Here is a 22,596-nt window from a genome sequence, read left to right on the forward strand (position 1 = left end):
CATATGTGAAAACCTGGCAAAGAGAATGAACAGAAGCTGGTCTGGTGAGAGCAGCTGGGGCACGGGATTATCTTACCAGGTGGACATAGAGGCCTTCCCTTAGAGCTACCTTAAGCATCCTGTGCCCCAGCATCTTTAGCAAAAGGCCCCCATCTTAGGGTAATGGAGTCATGATGGCAAATACCAAAATCAAACAAAGCAATCAATTTATAGAGGCAGAACTATGACCAGGGGAATTGTATTGGAAAATCAAGCAAGACGATGAGAATCCTATAAAACCATTAAGCTCCAAAATAACATGCCTAAAGCCATCTTTGATCCGATGTACAATGAGAAATCCTAGAAAAATGTGCATGTGAATAATTTTCTCCATTTGAAACCTGTTCTCAAACTCCTGACCTCAAGTGATTCGCCACCTGGGTCCCAAAGTGCTGGGATTACAGGCGTGAGCCACTGCGAGACCAGCCTAGCCAACATGGTGAAACCCTGTCTCTACCAAAAATGTAAAAAATTAGCTGGGTGGGGTGGTGTGTGCCTGTAATCCCAGCTACTCAGGAGGCTCAGGCAGGAGAATTGCTTGAACCCAGGAGGGAGAGGTTGCAGTGAGCTGTGATCGCGCCACAGCACTCCAGCCTGGGTGAGAGTGAGGCTCTATCTCAAACCCACAATCCCCCAAAAGAAAAACCCCACAAAAACAAAAAACTTATTCTCAAGTCATATGATTAAGAAATGCTGTGTTTTCCAGTAACTGAAACCTACAACCTCTAGTTTCTTTTTTTTTAATTTGAATTATTTTATTTTTAAGCAGTTTATTCATCTAAAAAATATCCAGTGCAGATCAGTCCCCTGACCCCCTTCATCTGTCACTCTCCATCGTAGCTATAGCCCACTTCCTTTTTTTTTATTTTATTGCATTTTAGGATTTTGGGGTACATGTGAAGAACATGCAAGATTGCTGCATAGGTACATACATGGCAGTGTGATGTGCTGCCTTCCTCCCCATCACCTATATCTGGCATTTCTCCCCATGCTATCTCTCCCCACCTCCCCACCCCCCACTGTCCCTCCCCTATTTCCCCCCACAGACCCCAGTGTGTAGTGCTCCTCTCCCTGTGCCCATGTGTTCTCATTGTTCAACACCTGCCTATGAGCGACAACATGTGGTGTTTTATCTTCTGTTCTTGTGTCAGTTTGCTGAGAATGATGGTTTCCAGGTTCATCCATTTCCCTACAAAGGACACGAACTCATTGTTTTTTATAGCTGCATAATATTCCATGGTATATATGTGCCACACTTTCCCTGTCCAGTCTATCATCGATGGGCATTTGGGTTGGTTCCAGGTCTTTGCTATTGTAAACAATGCTGCAATGAACATGTGTCCTTATAGTAGAACGATTTATAATCCTTTGGCTCTATACCCAGTAATGGGATTGCTGGGTCAAATGGAATTTCTATTTCTAGGTCCTTGAAGAATTGCCACACTGTCTTCCACAATGGTTGAACTAATTTACACTCCCATCAACAGTGTAAAAGTGTTCCTATTTCTCCACATCCTCTCCAGCATCTGTTGTCTCCAGATTTTTTAATGATCGCCATTCTAACTGGCGTGAGATGGTATCTCAATGTAGTTTTGATTTGCATTTCTCTGATGACCAGTGATGATGAGCATTTTTTCATATGTTTGTTGGCCTCATGAAGGCATGATTAGAGAAAAAAGGGTAAAAAGGAATGAACAAAGTCTCCAAGAAATGTGGGACTATGTGAAAAGACCTAGAATGATAGGTGTACCTGAATGAGGCGAAGAGAATGAATCCAAGCTGGAAAATACACTTCAGGAAATTATCCAGGAAAACTTCCCCAACCTAGCAAGGCAGGCCAATATTCAAGTCCAGGAAATACAGAGAACCCCACAAAGATATTCCTCACGAAGAGCAACCCCAAGGCACATAATCGTCAGATTCACCAGGGTTGAAATGAAGGAGAAAATGCTAAGGGCAGCCAGAGAGAAAGGTCGGGTTACTCACAAAGGGAAGCCCCTCAGACTCACAGCAGATCTCTCAGCAGAAACCCTACAAGCCAGAAGAGAGTGGGGGCCAATATTCAACATTCTTAAAGAAAAGAACTTTCAACCCAGAATCTCCTATCCAGCCAAATTAAGCTTCATAAGTGAAGGAAAAATAAAATCCTTTGCGAACATGCAAGTACTCAGAGATTTCGTCACCACCAGGCCTGCTTTACAAGAGCTCCTGAAAGAGGCTCTACACATAGAAAGGAACAACCAGTACCAGCCACTCCAAAAACATGCCAAATGGCAAAGAGCATCAACACAATGAAGAATCTGCAAAAACTCATGGGCAAAACAGCCAGCTAGCACCAAAATGGCAGTATCAAATTCACACATAACAATATTAGCCCTAAATGTAAATGGCCTAAATGCCCCAATCAAAAGACACAGACTGGCAAATTGGATAAAAAGCCAAAACCCATCGGTGTGCTGTATCCAGGAAACCCATCTCACATGCAAGGATACACAAAGGCTCAAAATAAAGGGATGGAGGAAGATTTACCAAGCAAATGGAGAGCAAAAAAAAGCAAAAGTTGCAATTCTCATCTCTAGTTTCTAATATGTGCTGTGCGTGTGTGCATTTGCAATGTTTGTACAATGCATTTTCCTAACAATCTACAGTCAAATTTCTGATGTACACAGCCTAGTGTTCCTAACTGCATGACGACTAGAAATAGCAGCAACTATTCTAAAAGCAAACAAACCAGTTTAGATCAAATATTTACTACACGCTAGATGCTGCGCAATTAAAAATAATTCCACTTACAACAATATTTCCTAGATTTAAAAACGAAATGCTTGTAATAATTACATTATAGGTATAACCTTAAACTCTCTCAGGTAAACCAGGTCATATGGTTGCTCTACAGGTGAAGGGGATTCCTGGAGCTGATGGGAGTTCCTGGGTGGCTGGAGCCATCCAAGTTTAAAGAACGATGAACTTGAACCCCATAACACCAGGCACTCACTGTACCTAGGCTAAGGCTCTTTTCTGACTTAGGTTTTAAGTTTATCCTTGATGGGCCTATAGACTCATTCTGCCTTATCCTGCTGGCTAGGGTTTTATTTATTTATTTTGAGATGGAGTTTTGCTCTTGTTGCCTAGGCTGGAGTGCAATGGCGTAATCTCAGCTTACTGCAACCTCTGCCTCCCACGTTCAAGTGATTCTCCTGTCTCAGCCTCCCTAGTAGCTGGGATTACAGGTGTCCACCACCACGCCTAGCTAATTTTTTGTAATTTTAGTACAGACAGGATTTCGTCATGTTGGCCAGGCTGGTCTCAAACTCCTGACTTCTAGCTAGGTTTTAATTACTAACTGGCATAACTACCATGAGCCTCTCCCACGTTTCTAGCACTTAGAACACTATTCAGGAAAAAAAAAAGTTTAGCTAATTAGTTTTCCCTTGCTTGTGAAGTAACAAATACAGTCTTATTCTTCATAGTTCTGGTGGTCTTCGTTCTATTCCCTGCCTATGCTAAGACCTGGGGGGTGGGGCAGGGGTTGGGGAGAAGCATCTCCAACAGCTGGCAGTACCTGGCTGCCACCAGTTAGGTTGTGGTGTCCTCTGGTGAACACAAACAAGTTCCCAGGTAGTAACATCAGATGAAGACTCACCATGACTGCACTAAACAGGATGAAGCCAATCAACGACCATACCTTAACACAGGTCTTCTTTTTTAAAAGGGCTCGGTATGACCATGAAAATGAACAAATGTGCCTCTCCCTTAAGTGACTCCCACTTCTTCTCTGACAACTCTAGCTCCCATCTGTTCGTCCTGTCTGCTAGAAAAAATTAAGATGCCCAATGCTAGAATTGCCCCTACTTTCTGACAGCACCCACTTCGAACAGAACACTCAATTTTTAACCCACTCGAAATCACCTAACTCATGCTAAAATCCTAGAACAACCCCTCCGAACACCCTTTTACTCACTGTCCTGTGGTTCCCCATGGTGGACACGCTTCCTCACATAAGAAGTTAATAAAATGAATCTTGTTAACTTCAGGCGTTCCTGGAGCTCTTTGGCTGATGTGCAGTGGCAGTCTTTTAAGTGAATTTTCTCATTCAATCTTCCAAAAACACGAATGTGTTTCACATTACTGATATCATATTCCATACAATATTATAGTAATTATAATAGTCTATTAATTATTTTATAGGGTACACAAGCTTAGGGTTGTTCAGATCTTTGTCCAAAGTCACATGCCAGTAAGGGACAGAGCATGGGCTGTAACCCAGATAATCCAACCAGGATAATCACTGTTGTCGTTGAGTCAACAGTGATTAAATACCACTGGTGATTGAGTTTTAGGAGAAAATGTGCCGACAGAAACATATTCCAGCTCTGCTATACCAGCTGCCTGTATTATGATGGAGGGGAACTGGATGGGGCCAGGGAGGAATTAGCACTAGAAGAGATCAGACCTCTGGTCACTGATGGGTAGAGTGAACACATGACCTATCCAAACCAGGACACCTTTGAGAGTAAAGGAGGGTAATTATAATTATTACACAAAAGGTATCATCTAGGACTGTCCCAAGCAAATGGGTGGCATGGGGCCTTACAGATGGGGCTGCTGCACTTGGCGCTAGAGCCCTCGGTTATTATGGTAATCTGAGTGCCAGCTCCATTGTTCCAATACTCCATGGTCAGGAAAGATGGGGACCTAAGCAGGGTACAGCAGCACTATTTACATCCATCTGCTGTAAGACTCAGCACTCCTGAGCTGGGGGAAGCCCAAACCTGCTGCCTGCCTTGTCTGCCAGCGTCCAGGGATGGGAGAAATTTGAGGGTGGGGGTAGGGGAAAAGTTAAGTGCTCTTTCTTTTTGGTTTATACTATCCATATATTAAATAGGCCTTTTCATTTTTAAAAATAAATTTTATGGTGCATATTTAAGGTTTACAACATGATGTAATAGGATTTATATATATAGTAAAATGGTTACTATAGTGAAACAAATTACCATATCCATCATCTCAGAGTTACTCACTCCCTCCCACTATCCATCCACATCCCAGTGGATTTAGCAAAAATCCTGAATACAATACACTATTAATAACCATATTACCCATGTTGTATATTTGAATCTTTAGACTTATTCAACCTACACATTTGCTACTTTGAATCCTTTGCCTTGTATCTCCCTATTTGCTCTCCCCCATCCCAACCCTGGTACCACGATTTTATTCTCTATTTGACCTTGAAGTGCCTGAACAAAGAGAGCTTACTTTGTTCAAAATATAGAAGTGACTTACAGGAACAACAGAAGAATTTATGAAGAAACTATTTGGTAACAACTTTTAAGAGTAATTCTAAGCTTAGCTTAAAAATAATCCTAAATTTCTGAGAAACCCAAAAGCAAAACAAACAACACAATGAGTTTCTGCAATGTTTCCAGCAAAGTGAGAGACCTCATTCTTGCCTACAACTAGTCTATTTCTCCCAACTCGTTACTGCATTTAAAATTCAACGAGTTTTCTGCATTATCAGATATCCTAGTTGCCAATGAATGATAATTTAATGTCTTTCATAATTCAAAGAGTACTTCTGAATCGTACTGTGTTGCAGAATTTTGCAATTTATGACATATGTAGCTGGTAGAGACTCTTCATCCCATGTTGAAAGTCTGGCATTTTATGATTTGGCTTTACTACAGGTGCATAGGTTGTCTTGTTAACTGACTGCATGGAACGTTGGAGCAGCAGACATCACCTAAGTGAACTTATACACTGATTAAGCTGATATGCAAAAAAAAGTTAAAAAGTAACATGGTCTTCTTAAAGGCAGCTGTGTGAGCTCATAGGCTCTGGAATGGTAGAAGAAATAGAGAAAGATTAAACAGTCCAATGCTGTCATTTGACAGAGGAAGAAGGGGCAGCAGAGTTTGATGAGAAGGGTCATGCACCAGGACACAGCTGAGATCTGACCGAGATAGGACTGACTCTCACACCGACTAGCACTCAGCCCAAGATTCCTCCCACTCGGCTCCATGCTCCAGGAAGCAACTGTTCTCTGTAAGGTATTGTTTCCCCATTGTCACATCAGAAAATGACGTACTCTAGAAATGGTATGTGGTAATTTAAATTGCCCCAAATCTCAGAATATATTCTTTAGGGGTAAATACCAGTATTGAAGGCGGTGGGGTGGAGAGGGCTCCTATAATCTTATAGTCCGTCATTTGAAGTGATGCTGTAGACAAAGGTTATTTCAGAAGTAGACGACTGGTAAGGAAAAGTGGTAATGGTCAGGGCACTTACTTGATGGCAGCTTGTAGCTTCTCACACAGGATGGTGAGTACAGAGACAACATCATCACAGAGGGACTCCACCGTGGACCCTTCAAAACAGAGGAGGTTACAGGCATGAGGCATCGACAGGAGGCACGACAAGCTCCGTGAACTGTCCTTCCCATCTCCCACTTTAGATGGCTTTCCAGTCTGAAAAGATGATTTTCAGATGTGGAGAAGCCCTGAGGCCACCAAAGTGATGATCACGGAAAAGAGAATTAAGTCTAATTAGTCTCTCTAAAGCAAAACACTCAAAAGATAGTCCAGAAAGAAAATCACAGATTGTTTGTTACCGATAAAATTAACTCGCACTTAACAAAGGGAAATTAGTAATTTCAAAAAACATCACAATGGACAGCAATTTTCTTTATATTTAGGCCAGTGGACTATGCATGTATTCCTTATTCTGATCCTTGAATTTCTGGGTCTTCTGAGCTGATTAGAGTTGTATCCCAGAGAGATAAAATAAGGCAGCATGGCAAAAGATGGGCTTTGGAATTAAGAAATCAGAAAAAAAGGGGTAAAATAATTTAGCCACCATCTTTACCTACTTTATTTGTTCAGCATCTGCAGGGCATATGGTCTTTGTTGATACTGAAGCAACAGAAAAAATAAAATTTCCCTCCAAATGTGATCTAGTTTCCAGAAACTAGAACCAAAATTCCCACATAAGGGTAGTGGGGAAAAGGCTGAAATTTGGAATCTGTTCAACTACACGTCAACAACTTGCTGATTGTGTGAGCTTGAGTAAACTTCAGGATTTTTTCTGGCAGAAATGGGATAAATAATACCAATTTCACAGAATTGTCAGGCTACATGAAATAGCAAGTGGGAACATTTGTTTTCTAAAATAAAAACCTGTAAAGATCTACACAGATGTGGCTCTAAGTATCTGAAGAATACATAAATGAATGAATGACGGTGATATCAAGAAAGATGGAGAAAAAATGGCAAGTGTGTAAGAAAGTAAAGTTGGAGGAGGGCAGAGAAAGAAAAATAAATGGCTGGTCGTCAGAATTAAGATTTTGAATGCAGGAAAAAAAAAAGATAAGCTACAGTGATAAAACACAGTTTAAGATAAATAAAACCCAAATAGGTAATCCTTAAGCTCAATTTTAGATAAACGTCAAATAAGTACCTTTGTCAATTTTTTACTACTATATTTTTTAGAGATGTATCCTTGACCAAGAAGACGTAGAACCCCTTTTTAGTTTATAAAATCATCCTACATTAAAGTGAAGCCTTTATGAGAGCACCATAGCCAACAAGAGAGTAAAGGAAGATGGAACATCTTAGCGAATGTCACTGAAAACATCCAACTGAAAAGGGCCCTTCCTGTACTCAGCCCAGGGATATAGCATCATGGGACTAAAACAATACAATCTGGTGATGCTTTAGAACGTGACTTAAGGCGTGTCTCTTTCTCATTTCTTTCAAATGCTCTTCTCCTAACTGGCTGCTTAGCTGTTTCTCTCCTTTTTATTCTCTCCCTTTTTTCCTTCCCCCTCACCACTATCTCCTTCTCATTATTATTAACTGGCAAATAGAAAAGCAGATTTGTCCAATTTTTTTAAATTACTGAATAAAGTCTGGAATAAAATCTATATTTCAGTTTTTAACCAGATGATACTATTTTTGCATACCTCTTTCAGAAAACAATATTATCAAACCTGTTTTTAAAAATTAAATTGCTGGTTAATTATATGTGGACTTCTGCATTTTTTTTTTGTTTCCTGGGGTCATACTGAAAGAAAGTTCCCTAACTTGATTTCAGCTGATCTTTAAATGGGGCTGTCTGCAAGAGGACCTGTGAGATGACTCATCATTCTTGTCAAAAAATTAGTATTTGACAAACATAAATCTGGTGCAGTAACACTGTATGCCAATCAGATTTCTACAATCTTCTAGCCAGTTATTCTCATTTTAGCAATTAAACCTGACATCACGGAGAATGAAGTAAATAACAACGCCAGCCTCCAAATGAGAGGTATGTGAAGAGTTAATTTCCCTCACATAGTTGGATCAGGAACAGGTGTGGTTGGCATAAGTGAAAGTAGGAACAGAAGGAAGATAGCAGCTGATTAAATAATGCCACCTAAGGCAGAGCCAAGCACAACCACCGAGAATGGTAAAACAACCTGAGAACTCCCACCCGTCTTTGTACTCCTCACTCCAAGCACACAGTAGGCATTCTCACACCCACTTTAAAAACTGAACTAGTACAAATCAAATGCAATACCTTGATTCCCGAATTCCTGTGGGACATCTGGATTTTCAATTATCTAGTAAGGGAGATACACACACAATTAGGAGATTCAGGCAAGAAAAATCCTGACTCTTCAACAATGGGAAAATTCTAGAAAACAAAATGGCTTCCTCAGTGCCCTGGGCTCAGCTACCTTGCCTGAACACATCCTCCATCCACCAACTCGAGAGTGTTTCATTATTCATCGTGTTTACGGGAAAGAGTATGATGTCTGGAACTGAGCTTATCAGTTCCCAAAATAATTCATTTGAGAGTGTCCGTGCAAACGTGAACACTTGCTGGAAGTTTAAACCCTGTGGTGCACTTAAACATCCAGGATTCCAGGATGCTGGGCTAGGACTTGGGGCAATGCTTGGCTAAAGAGGTGAGTTCATTTTGCACAGAGAACAACTTATTCCAAGGCTGCCGCTGACACTGTGCATGGTCCCGGATAATTACAGACTCTTGACCATAAGAAGAATTAGGTTTCTGGACTTCAAGATACAGGTCCAAAGATAACCACTGGTCAGAAGCTGCATCTTCGTATTTGATGGGGAGCATATTAACTGCACCTAGCCAGCTGCTCTGGGCTAGGTACATCTAGGACTATGAGGACAAAGACAGAACTGTGAGGGAAGGGAAGCTGGAAGGAAAAGACATTTACAAATAATCGGACTTACTTCCCATTGCAGGGATAACTCAGCGACTGCTGAGCTGAGACTAGGAAGGTGGTGCTTTATTCTTCCTACCTCTTTGCAGCAGGAGAAAATAAGGAGGTATTTTCATGCCAATTAATTACCAGACATGTAACTCATCCCATGGTGATTTAATTTTTAAACTTGTTACAAGCACATACATCTACTATTCTCTATTCATTAATTTGCAAGTCAGCTGTTTCCACAGCAACTTTTGTGAAATGTTATATCAGTATCTACAGCTCAGAATGGCTAAAGTCAAGTTGAGAACAACACTTTATGGAGGAAACACATCTGAGTCGTATTTAAGGGTAGAATTCCTCCAACCTTCAGCCCCAAATATTTAAATGTAGCAACTTTACTTTTTGAAATCAGCAACTTACAACTTAACAATAGCTGAGGTTACCTAAAATAATTCGATAATAAAGCTGGATAAAATGTAGGATTTGTGATGATACAAAATCAAAATTATCATCTGTCCTGCGTGTGCAGCTGGGGATAAACATTAGGCTGAAGATATACATCCTGCTAATGATTTTGGCGTTCTACATTATTTATTTTCTTTCCACTGTGTTTCACCTTCCTAATTTTGAGGTGGACCATGATGTCCTTCCTAATTTTGAGGTGGCCCATGATGATACTGAGGCAAGGATCTCAATCAATCGAGGTTTAAGCTAGCTTTAGGGCACGCCCAGGAAAAATGTGAGCCGCAGACACACCTATGGCTGTCTGCACCTGTGGCTGTTTCTCTGAAAAGGTTTTCAGGAGGTTTCTACATTTCCTTAAAGGAGGGAGAAAGGCATGTAGGAAGAAGGGCAGGTAGGCAGTAACATGCTTGTGAGATTTTACTTAGTGCCCAGCAAATCTAAATTTTACATAAAGTGAATGTTTGAAGAAAAAATGGGAGTAAAGGAAGAATCAATTATGTAGATATCTCTGGGTAGATAGAGCAATGATGGATCTTGTCTTTATTCTGCACCTGGGAAGATAGGCTTGTAATCAACATTAGCAGTGTGGAATCAAACAGACTTTAGTTTTAGGAGCCAGATTTAGATTGCGAATCTAAACTAACAATAGGCATGTCCTTGTTTATGGGAGGCCAGCAAATATACTTATGAGTGATCTGTTGGGGCAGTCATCTGGAAATGGCAGAGGCCTCTTCCCCTTCTGTGGCAGTCTTGCAACTGCAAGTGCCAGTGGTAGCAGTTCATTTGGAAGAGGGTGTTGCATGACTCAGCCTCCAGACTTAACCTTCCCTTGGCATAAGGAATGTGGGGGTCCTGAGATTTTAAAAATTTTCTTTTACACAGTGATAGGCCACGCTAGAAGATATACACATCTTCCCCAGGTAATGCTCAGAGTTCCCCAGGGAAATATGTGGCCTCTTTAAAACAAACCTCTCCATTCCTACAGACTACTCCACTTTAAGAGCTTTAAAAAAATACCTAATTCTTATGTGGCAAAACTTATGACTCCCTCCATTGGACATCACAAATGCTTCAAATATCAGCATCCTGAGAACTATGTTTTCTGGGACATGGAATCACATCTCCAGGGACTACAAAAGTAATACAAAGGAAATAAAAGGAAACATCAATTTTCTACATAATTTGAGATCTTGCCTCTGGTTGGGGTGAGTTCAGGTGGTCCGTGGTGAGCAGGGCCAGAAGGCTGATTAGCCACATAATACCCAGGACAGAGATTGACAGCCTCTACAGTATCACCTGGACCTCTGTAAACTACACCTTTGCCATCTTATAGAAGAACAATATGAGCTAAAATGCTGGGGTATTTGACTTGAAACCTAATACTCTCCTACTTAAAAATTTAAAAATGAGATTAAATGAATTCATATAATCGAAAGCACTTTGAAACTACAAAGTTTGATTTAAATGTTTCATTTAAAAATATTAAGATATTATTAATATAGTATTTGATCATGTTGCCATTTAGTATGGATGAAATATGAGTGTGTAAGATTTCTCAACATCTTAGATTTATGTCCATTAAAAACACTTTTTCTCTTAATATGTTTTCTATTTAATTTCTTGTAAACTAAATATTCCCATATCACCTATATATTCAAAATCCTACTACAAATAAAATTGTTTTCAGCAAGGGGTAAAGTAATAAAAATATCTCAAGTTAAAACAATTTTTAATAGAAACTGGGGCTTTGGATATAGCAAACAGAAAAGAAAAAAAATCAGTATTTGTTTTTTCAGATTAGTGTTGTTGTCTACACTGGCTGCCAGAGCACATATTAACTGAGAAGTCGCCCTGGCAGTCAGGTAGGAGACTAGGGGTTTAATTCTGGCTCCTTCATTGATAAGCTCATTAATTTTAGATTTCCATTTCACCTTTCTGAGCTTCATCTTCCCATCTATAAAATGAGGAGCAAAGAATTTGACTAGATCATTTCTAAGGTTCCCTTCAACTCCATGATTTTCTAAAAATTAGAAAATAATTGAAATTAAAAATAATTGCAAATAGTTGAAGTTAAACAGGAAATCCTATTTTTTATAAAATTAATTTCTGAGATATCTGGGACTGTAACTGAGATTTTCTATTTGAACAAATAACTAATGTCATTTCAGAACATTCCTTGCAGATTTCAAAAGGATTTTAATCTAAATCATTACAGAGGCAGATTTTAAAACAACACAAAACACCAAGTTTGAAGAGGAATCATCCTCTCATTAACATTCCCAGAAGACAATATATACAAGAAGCCAATTACACTTACATTTTCCCCTGGAACACTCATTTTAGACAATCTGTTCAAGTTCAGAGCAAAAAGCTCTAGTGGGCTTTGATGACAGAGAGAAAACCAGTTCAATTTCACCCTGAAGGTCCCAGCAGGTGAGGGAGGCCTCCTGCTGCCTTCTTTTAGTTAACAAAGGGAAACATACCCAACCTCAAAACAGGTCATAAATTCTATTCATTTTTCTTAATTTCAAATTTACTTCCAATATTTGTTAATGCATCGCAATATTTCTAATAAACATTTTCAATATGAGAGGTTTTAAAACAATGATTTAAAAAGTTTCAAAACAATGACTTAATTACAAAAATTGTAAGGAAAAGCAGTTCTCAAAGCTTTGGGGCGAAATAAGAAAACATCTAAAGAGCTTAATTTATACAAACAAATGTTCTTTTAAGACAAGCAAGCCCTTCCCTACTGTTTTCAGTAGGCAGGCAGCCCTAGCAGGAGGAGCCCTGGGGCATGGGACACACAGTCACCACCAGGAAGGTGATGAACGTGGGGGTGTCACAGACTCACCGTATTCTCCTGCCTCTGCCGCAACTGTAAAGTCAAGTCACTCAGCATTTGACTGAGAGTTGCCCGCACAGCAGTGTTTATGCTACGCTGGTGACAGCTGCTTATGTATGTCTCAATGCACACCTGGTAAAGAAATAAGACAGCAACACACATGCTCTGCAGGTATCAGCTCATTAACAACATTCTTTGGGATTAACCAGAGAGGATATCAAATCCCTCTTAAACAGAAAGTCAGCCTGATTTAGGACTGGTTATTACTAAATATAACTAAATATATTTTAAATTCCTGGAAATTTGTTTTAAGCATATAGAAAAAGTAGTATTTCCCTAAGGATTACCACTCTTACAACCTGTTCCTCTGAGCATCATAGGAGAATGAAAATTAGTGATTTTTAGATGTGCCAAATAATTATATCTAGAACCAACTCAGATGGCTGGAAATTAATCAGAAAAAGCTCCCGGCCGGGCGCGGTGGCTCAAGCCTGTAATCCCAGCACTTTGGGAGGCCGAGGAGGGTGGATCACGAGGTCAAGAGATCGAGACCATCCTGGTCAACATGGTGAAACCCCGTCTCTACTAAAAATACAAAAAATTAGCTGGGCATGGTGGTGCGTGCCTGTAATCCCAGCTACTCAGGAGGCTGAGGCAGGAGAATTGCCTGAACCCAGGAGGCGGAGGTTGCGGTGAGCCGAGATTGCGCCATTGCACTCCAGCCTGGGTAACAAGAGCGAAACTCTGTCTCAAAAAAAAAAAAAAAAAAAAAAAAAAAAAGAAAAAGCTCCCTTTGTTGTGAGACAGAACAGAATTTATTAACTCCTAGGTTATGAAGTATGGGGAAACGGTTAGCAAAACCCTTTCTCCTGCTCTATGAATGAGTTTGACCTTGGGTCAAACGTCTAGCTGTGTTCTTCTGGAAATTTCACAAAGGTAGAACATCAGCTGTGTTACTAGGTAGCATGGCTTATGGCAAAAATGTTTCCAAATTACTATGCTACATCTGAATTGAGATAACTGTGAATCGACTGTAAATGCCTGGTGGGTAGCCACAGGTTTGGGCTTCCCTAGGTGTACTGACTCTTCCAACTGATCACATCCTCCGAAAGAACTCTGCTAATAGAGTTGTTTCAGAAATATTGATCCTGTGTGGGATATGGGGCATCTAGACCAAGGTGACTGCACTCACCGAGATGGCTCTCATCTCCCTGCACCTATGCTGTCATTTGAGAGCTGGAGGTTCTTCCCTAGGCTGCTTTGAGGACCCCGGGAATAACAATGCCTAACACTGTCCTGCTCTGTTTTGGGTCCTGTGTCCTGCAAACTGGATGTAAAACCAAGGGTGGCCTATTTGGATCTTGCAAGTCTCAATGCCTAGTTGAGCCTAAAAAGACTTGGTGGCTGCTACATGGAGAAATCTCAACTAGAAAAAAAAAAATCCCTCATTTGATAATATGATGCTAAAAGTCATGACTTTTCAGACTTTTTAAATTTATTGTACTTTAAGTGCTGGGTACATATGCAGAACGTGCAGGTTTGTTACATAGGTATACACATGCCATGGTGGTTTGCTGCATCCATCACCCCGTCATCTACATTAGATATTTCTCCTAATGCTATATTTTATTGCCTGTAATTCTTCTGGCAGCCACAGGGATAGACATGAAAATGCATGCTTTAAATTTGCCTACCTTTTTTTCTCTCTCCGTAAGGCCTTCAATTTTACAAAACATATTTAGAGACACAAAAACAAAAAGAGGTATCTAATTTCCTAAATTGTTTTTCTAGGAATAACTCCAAGATTATCTATAATGAAAATACAGGGTTCTCACCTACATGGCAAATTTAATTTAATGATTGACAACTGAGACAGGCAAGAGACTAAATTTTAATCTTTGTTGCTGCTTCTGCTTAAGCTGAGGAATTTTCTCCCAGGCCTCATGTTATTTTTTTCTTTGTGCCATGCCTATGTTTACCTAGCAGAATTAACTAGGTAAACACAAATATTTTTTAAGTTTACTTTATCTCCTATTAGTATTTCTTTTATATATATATATATGACCTATTATTATTTTATTTTATTGCATTTTAGGTTTTGGGGTACATGCAAAGGACATGCAAGATTGTTGCATAGGTACACACGTGGCAGCGTGATTTGCTGCCTTCCTCCCCATCACCCATATTTGGCATTTCTCCCCATGCTCTCTCTCCCCAACTCCCCACCCTCCTATTAGCATTTCAAAGGAGCATTTGAAACTGAAAAACTATTTGGAAAAGAAAAAAAAAAAAAAGCAGTCTTCTCAACCTGGACAAAACCCAACAACCCCCAAACCTGCATTTGAAAGTTGGCCTAGATTAATTCATTTCATAGTTAAGAAGCAAAAGCAAGTTATAAAGTGTTTGTTTTTCATAAAAGTATTTAGGGCATGCGACTTTTAATTCATTTTCTCAAATTATCATGGATACAGTGAATTTGAAGATACAATAATTTATGCAAGCAAAAAAAAAAGGTATTTCAGTTCAGATGTGGTGGCTCACACCTGTAATCCTAACGCTTTGGGAGGGTGAGGTGGCTGGATTGCTTGAGCCCAAGAGTTTGGGATCTGCCTGGGTGCAACGTGGCAAAACCAAATCTCTACAAAAAATACAAAAATTAGCCGGACATGGTGGTGCATGCCTATAGTCCCAGCTCCAGGCAAGGGAGGATCACCTGAGCCTGGGAAGGTAGAAGCTGCAATGAGCTATGATATCATGCCTCTCCAGTCTGGGTGACAGAGACCCTACCTACCTCCATGAAAGGTATTTTAATCCTGAAATGCTTCTACTTTTGCATGTGATGAAATGGTTTTAAAACTTTGAAAATCATCTAAATGAGTGCAGTGATTCACTTTGATGAAGCCAAACTCACCATCATGTATCATTTGTATTTCATAATTTAACAGCTTTCTTTAAATCTTACATTTCCTCAGAAATCTTTTTAACTGTTGATCTTTAAGATCTCTAAGCTCTGACATTTTGAATTTATGGGGGAATTTTAAGCCTTAAAAGCATTACAGATGAAAGAGGAGCTATTTTGAGAGCTGTATTACACACAATATAAACTCTTTTCATAGTGATATGAGAGACATATCACTATGAAATGTTTAAAAAATTTAGACTCATGAAAGAAAGTGCACACGTGAGGAATTGGATTTTCTATAATGTAGTGCTGTAAACAGACAAGAACTTTCCAAATATCAAAGGGTTTTTTTGTTTGTTTGTTTTTTGGTTTTAATGCCAGCACTGTTTTTAGTGTTTGGTTGCTAATGCTATAGGCATTAACACGGGACATGACTTAATGCAGGAAACTTTTTATTCAGGGAAAAGGTAAGCATGTTTACTCAGCTAAAACAAGTATTAATTTAAGAAGCTCATTTGGCTAAAGTTGAGAGTATAAAGGCTGAAGGCTGTCCCATTAAATATAACAATTACCATGTATTGGATGATATGGCTGTCTTTAGGTACCCAGAAGGGAATGCTTTCTCAGCTATCCTGATATCTTCTAAAGCAAAGTTTCTTAAACCTCCTGTAATAATAATATATTGGTAAACTAGCAAGATTCATAGAACTAGCTAGGGTTTCCATTTTATAAACCTGTTCATTGTATTCCAGACTAACTATTTTTAATGCTTTCCTTCCTCTACTTCAGAGCAGTGTTAAATGAGCACACTGAATCAGAGCAGCTAAGAGAAAACCAAGCCTGAAGGCAGGCTGAATTTCTGGGAAAGAGCTAATCAGTTTCTTCTTTTATTTTGCCCATTATTGGCTGTACCTGCCCATGCTTTTTGCTTTCATAATGCAGAATCAACACTGGGAAAGCCTAAGTCCTGCCCCTCTGCCAGAGGCTCAAAGGGCCAAGGCAAATACCTTGTGAAAAGCCCTACAGGCACCTGATCACAAGGAACACACAAAGATGCAGGGCAGTGAGGAGGTTATAAGGGACGCTTGGATCATTTCACTGATTTGTAGACATCCACCTTCATAACACGTTAAACAGAACTGAGAGCAAACACAAATGGTTAATAATGCAAAATAATGCCAAAAGTAGAAAGAAAAAGAGTAAGAAAACACAAGTCTGCAGGCCATACATAAGCAATAAAAGTGTTACATCACCGAGTAAGCAGACTGATAGATAACAATACTAGGTTAAACCCAGGAAGGAACCACTAAAGTATTTAATATGAAGGTGCACAATGAAACAGCATGCACGTGCGCGCATACACACACACACACACACACACATATATTCAATATATATTGTTCAAAGGGATCACAAATATTAAAGAAGATGCCACAATAAAAATGTGCTTAGCTCTGTAAAATACCTATGATCTTCACTTTGTTGAACTGTGCAATTACCTTATCTTTTCCATTTGAATGGAATTGTTGGCACTGCTTTGTTAAAATCATGCCTAATACTGAGTAGTAAGTTCCATAAAGAGAAGAACTAGTATATTTCCAATTGGAAAACTTTTATAGGGATGAAAAATAATTTATGGTAATTAAAAATAGAAAGGATCAGAGATTAAGCTATAAACAAGCAGAGGGAATGTCTACATAGGGAAGACCATAAATCCTTCTTGAACACATTAGAACCAGAGAAAATCTTGGCTATCACTATAAGTCTAAGCCCCATGATTAATCATGCTGACAACTCAGTTGCCAGGCTACTTCCTATTCTTTCCTTCCCAAGACAGATGAATAAGTGGGTATGTGGCAAGAGGCATCTCATAAAATTGGTCCTGCTGATGCAAACATACATATATACACGGGGTGAACTGAAGTTGTTTTATTACTTCTAGGAAACAGCTGTATAAGTAAGTCAGATCACCACATTAGATAGGGAAGTTTGCTGGTTTTCCTTTTAGATGTAAACTCAAAAGTAAATTCTAAAAGTGCGAGGCATATCCGGAGAAATCTGACTGTGACTTGCCTCTTCCTCCTTTATTGTCTTCATGGCTTAAGTTGGCATATTAAAATGGCTTAAGACACCTTAACCCATCCATTGCTGCACCTTCCCAGATGCCATCTACTTGGTCTACAGAGGGTCTGCTGAGACCCTCTGTCCTATGAACCAGTCCAAAATGAAGTAGAGACACTGGTCTGTGCGTCTTCTAACTTCAAAAAACTTCAAGAGCCAAGCAAGTGAGAGGTTTAAGGGAGATGCGGAAATTCCTTGCCAAAGAAGCACTAGCTTGCTCAAAGCCCATCTAGCAGTAACTAGCTAAAGAACAGACTCCTCAGAGGAGTCAAACCAGAATCCAGAGAGAGAGACTGGCACACAGGAATGAAAGGGTTTCAGGAAGGAAAAGTCAAGCTCCTCGAAATGCGATTTCCTCACTCTAGTGGTCTCAACTGGTTGGAGGTCCTGGTCCTGTTTCCTTTGCTAGTTTTCTTGCCAGGAGGTGGGGTCACTCCTCCCACTCTTACAGAGAACATAACAAGATGCTTCCAAGATAAAACAGATTAGGGTATTTGTGTATTTTTCTGTGGGATTATATCTGAAACTCTGTTTTTTAATTGTAGAACATTTTATTTTAGGTACGTCTCAGAAACAAGGCTACCATATCAGAGTAAAAAAAGTATCACTGAACACTTTAAAAGTTATAAACCAGCCCAACCTAAAAAATACTTTAGTGACAACTAGAACTGTTAAATTAGAATCGGTGGTGGCAGGTGTTGAGCTTTAACGTTTCTCAAGCTCCCCAGGGCAACGAGTGACACTATTACTAACTTCTAGTCCTCCGATGTGTTATATATAATGCTCAGAAAAGATACACTATCAATATGGAAAGCTATCAGAAAAAGTGGCATATTCCCAATGGCCACTTGAATCCACGGACAAAAAAATAAAAGGAATCAACACTTGAGCTTTATATATAAAAACAGCATAGAACAATAATCTAACTAAATGTCTCGGTAAAGGTCCAAGGGTATAAGTCTCCTAAGAACTTCAGTAGGTTGCCAATATTATTATGGCAAGATTCTACTAACATTCTCTAAGACTGAGGGGAGCCAGGAAGCAATATAGCAGAGTGATTCACAGCACATGTTTGCAATATGAAAAGTCTGGATTTGAGTATCTAGCTGTAGAAACTTGAGCAAGCAAATAAACTTCACTTTGCTTGGGTTCTTTATTAAGTTGTGGCAGAGATTAAAAGAGAAGACATGTAAAATACTACTTGTTGCTATGCCTTAGGGACTCAATGGTAGTAGCTATTATTATTAACCAGTATACTGGAATGGAGGGCTGGCTGGCTGGAATGAATAATGATAAAAAGGTGTTTTTCATATCCTGAAAGCATGCATCTTAGAGAAAAAAAAGGATTTGAGAAAGATTTTGCTTGACCCTGATAGCATGCTATAGAATCAAAGAATACAAAGTTTCCATGAGTCAATAAAAACAAATCAGCAAACACGCATTTATGAACAAGGCTTTCTGCCTTTGAGAAATCCCACAGAGAAGCCTTCAGCAGGTATAAAAACCTTTCCAGGCCGGGCGCGGTGGCTCAAGCCTGTAATCCCAGCACTTTGGGAGGCCAAGGCGGGTGGATCACGAGGTCAGGAGATCGAGACCATCCTGGTCAACATGGTGAAACCCCATCTCTAATAAAAATACAAAAAGAAAACCATTAGCTGGGCATGGTGGCATGTGCCTGTAATCCCAGCTACTGAGGAGGTTGAGGCAGGAGAATTGCCTGAACCCAAGAGGCGGAGGTTGCGGTGAGCCGAGATCGCGCCATTGCACTCCAGCCTGGGTAACAAGAGTGAAACTCCGTCTCAAAAAAAAAAAACAAACAAAACCTTTCCAGTGGAACGTCATTAACCATCTTCATGGCTGTAGCTCCACCTTTTCTTTTACTTCAAGACCTCGGCAATTTCTACTCTCACGGCTTTTTCCCATATGAAGGTAACTTTCCTTGGAAAACTCAACGTATCTGCTACTCTGGGCATAGTATTAAGAGAAATCTTGGGCTTGGCTTTCAATGAATGAAGAGAACGGCTATGCATCCATATGGAGCTTTAGTAATGATTATCCATGGAATTGAGCAGAAAGTGCTTGTTGGCTATTTCATAGTTGTCCATTTTTAAATTTGGTAATATTTCATGTGCTTCCTCTGTCACAGAGGATGCTGTTCTAAAAACCTTTCATTATTGCGGCTTAATTAAGCAAGCTAAATTTAGATACACAAATGAAAGCTGCCCTCTTATTTACATTTTGAGAGCTTAAAGACCCTTTTATAGTTTCAGTACCTTAGAGACATAGCCTCATTTTTCATACTTAAGTACACATCCCACTTCCTGATCAGCAGGTTTCAGGGTAAACACTATTCGTGAGTAACAGTCAATGTATACAAGAGTAAGCAGGAAGAGAACATCTAGATTCCTTCTTAACATTTCCACAGACATTTTAAATGGTTTATTTTAAGGTGCTTTTATAAACTGCTTCCCTGTTTCAAAAGTGGCAATGACAAACATTTCACATTTACCACGTGGCTGGACTTGCACTAAAAGCTTTTTATGTGGATTGTATTTTTCTGTCTCAATTAGCACTCCACCCTATGAGCAAGCATCACTTATTTCATCTACAGAGAGCAAACATGAGGTCGGCACAGGTATCCCAGGCAACACCACTGTGAAGTGTAGAGCCAGATTTCACATGTAAGCAGTGGGACTCCGGAGCCTACTTTTTCTCCCACCAAGCTGAAATGCCTTTATCATTATATGGCTCTTTGGTTATGATCTGTTGTTGTTTTTCCTTTCCTGGTTTTGGAAGAGGCCACAGTATTTGGTTGTTGCATCCTATCTGGATGGGCCTGCTGAGTCTTTTTATTTTGGCTTCCAGATACTCTCAGTGAACACCCTTCACTCATGCCAAACTTGGTGGTGTGTGCCTATTATTCAGGACTTATATTTTCAATCATTCTTACTGTCATTCAAAAACCAGTTCTCATGAGGTTAATACTAACAACCTCGAGAGAACCTATTCCTATCCAGGGGTAGCGCTGAGCTCCCTGGCAGCCCTCTCCTCCTGAAGACCCTCTGCTCCTTGTCTTCCTCTCCCCCCAGTTCCGTTGGCAGGGGCAGTAGCTTGGCACCTCCCCTTTCTTCCTTCAGATGGCAAAGGGCTAACAAGCCTCTTACACACCAATCCTGCTTCTTGCTATTCTCAGAAACAACACTATCTTTTGAAAAGTGAACCTGCAAATAATGAAAGCACTCAAGGGGCTCTTAAAATTCAATGAAAGCCTGGGCCAGGTGGCTCATGCCTGCAATCCCAGCACTTTGGGAGGCTGAACCAGGCGAATCACGTGGTCAAGAGATTGAGACCATCCTGGCCAACATGGTGAAACACTGTCTCCACTAAAATACAAAAATTAGCTGGGCATGGTGGCGTGCACCTGTAGTCCCAGCTACTCGTGAGACTACTAAAATACAAAAATTAGCTGGGCATGGTGGTGTGCACCTGTAGTCCCAGCTACTCAGGAGGTTGAGGTAGGAGAATCACTTGAATCTGGCAGGTGGAGGTTGCAGTGAGCCGAGATCACACTACTGCACTCCAGCCTGGCAACATAGTGAGACTCTATCTCAAAAAAAAAAAAAAAAGATTCAATTAAAAGCAAACACTGATAATTATTTGATTTCATTACGTATACAGAGCATATATATAAATGTGTTAAAGTGTTCTTTCCATCTATATCAATATATATTTTAAAAGTGACTTGAATTGTAATGAGAGGTCAGCTGATTGGCTGCTGCTTTCTCTTCTGACAGTCACATAAAAGTTTTTACATGCTCAAAAATAATTTTCTCTTAATTTTCACTTTTTAATACCACATGATACCATAAAAAGCACATGTATCTGCTAATATAAGTACTCTCCATAAGTGCTGATAATTAGCCTTTTTCTCCACCATTTCAGAACTCAGAAAATCATTCCTTTTTGTCATTTGAATGTATATTCTTATCAGAATATACAAATCCTGAAGATATTTTTTCAAGAAATGGAAGGGAAATTATTCTAAGCATATTAAAGTTCAGCTTTGAAATGATAATGTTTCCAAAAGCCAAAGGCATATGCCAGACATTCAAGAAGCCAAGTTTTCTGTTGGACACATTCTTGGGAGTGCTGGAAGGCACACATTACTCCGGGCTGCAATACCGATTGAAAAAGAGAAGGCTTTATCATTACAAAAGGCATTCATCAGGGTTTTGAAGGGGAGGGGATTTAATCTATAAACATCTCTCTAAATCTCCTACTTGGTTTCTTAAAAACTATTCTTTAAAATCAAACGCTTTTCAATGAGTCTTAGGCAAATTAGACCGAGAAAGCAATACGCCTGGGTAGAGCAGGGTAAGGGGAACCAGTACTGTTATTCCCACAATTAAGGCCTGAAGCAAAGCAAACGCAAACACACAGGGCTCTGAGACACAGGGCATTACAAGCAAGGATGGTGCACCACACAGCATGCTTCCCACAGATCAATATCTTAGCAGAAATTCCCCATGGTAGTAATCAGAGAAGGGTTCACTCCAGTGCTGGGGCTTAGTTCCACCCCAGTATTTACACCAATTAGAGATAAAGCAGTACTCACCTCAGCAATCTTCAGCACAGCACTCCCATTCAGATCAAATGTCGGCGTGTAGGTGATGCACAGTAAAACCTTTAACAAGGTGCGAGATGAAAGAAGGGACAAGGGGTTAACAGTAGGGAAATTCACTGTTGTTTCATATGCCCTTTGTGGAGTCCTGTTTTTATTATTCTTTTGCTATTTGCTTTATTTAATGTTTCTTTATAGCCCACCCACCGCTTTCTCATTAGTGGCCACACAGTGTTTAATAAAGCAGAGACTATCCTTTACAAAATAAAGGCTGCTAATCTCTCTCCATGGAACGGACTTGCAAGACTGGCCAAAAACAGCATCTCTCAACAGCTCCAGGACGTGTGTCGAGTAACAGCAAAAACCGAAAAAGAGTTGTTTAG

General features: G+C 39.9%; 1 protein-coding gene across 3 annotated transcripts in view; it reads right to left on the minus strand.

Moving 5' to 3' along the window:
- The window catches only part of ARFGEF3 (ARFGEF family member 3), a 176,530-nt gene that overhangs the window by 86,338 nt on the left and 67,596 nt on the right, over window positions 1-22,596 (minus strand). For all 3 annotated transcript variants that reach the window (XM_017530437.2, XM_017530435.2, XM_017530436.2), the window contains 4 exons: window positions 22,208-22,276; window positions 12,579-12,701; window positions 8,596-8,638; window positions 6,328-6,406 (listed from right to left, as the gene is read on the minus strand). In XM_017530437.2, the coding sequence (XP_017385926.1) occupies window positions 6,328-6,406; window positions 8,596-8,638; window positions 12,579-12,701; window positions 22,208-22,276 (314 nt within the window). The remainder of the gene's footprint in view (window positions 1-6,327; window positions 6,407-8,595; window positions 8,639-12,578; window positions 12,702-22,207; window positions 22,277-22,596) is intronic.

The sequence above is a fragment of the Cebus imitator genome, unplaced genomic scaffold (assembly GCF_001604975.1).
Source record: "Cebus imitator isolate Cc_AM_T3 unplaced genomic scaffold, Cebus_imitator-1.0 Scaffold65, whole genome shotgun sequence".
Taxonomy (NCBI): domain Eukaryota; kingdom Metazoa; phylum Chordata; class Mammalia; order Primates; family Cebidae; genus Cebus; species Cebus imitator.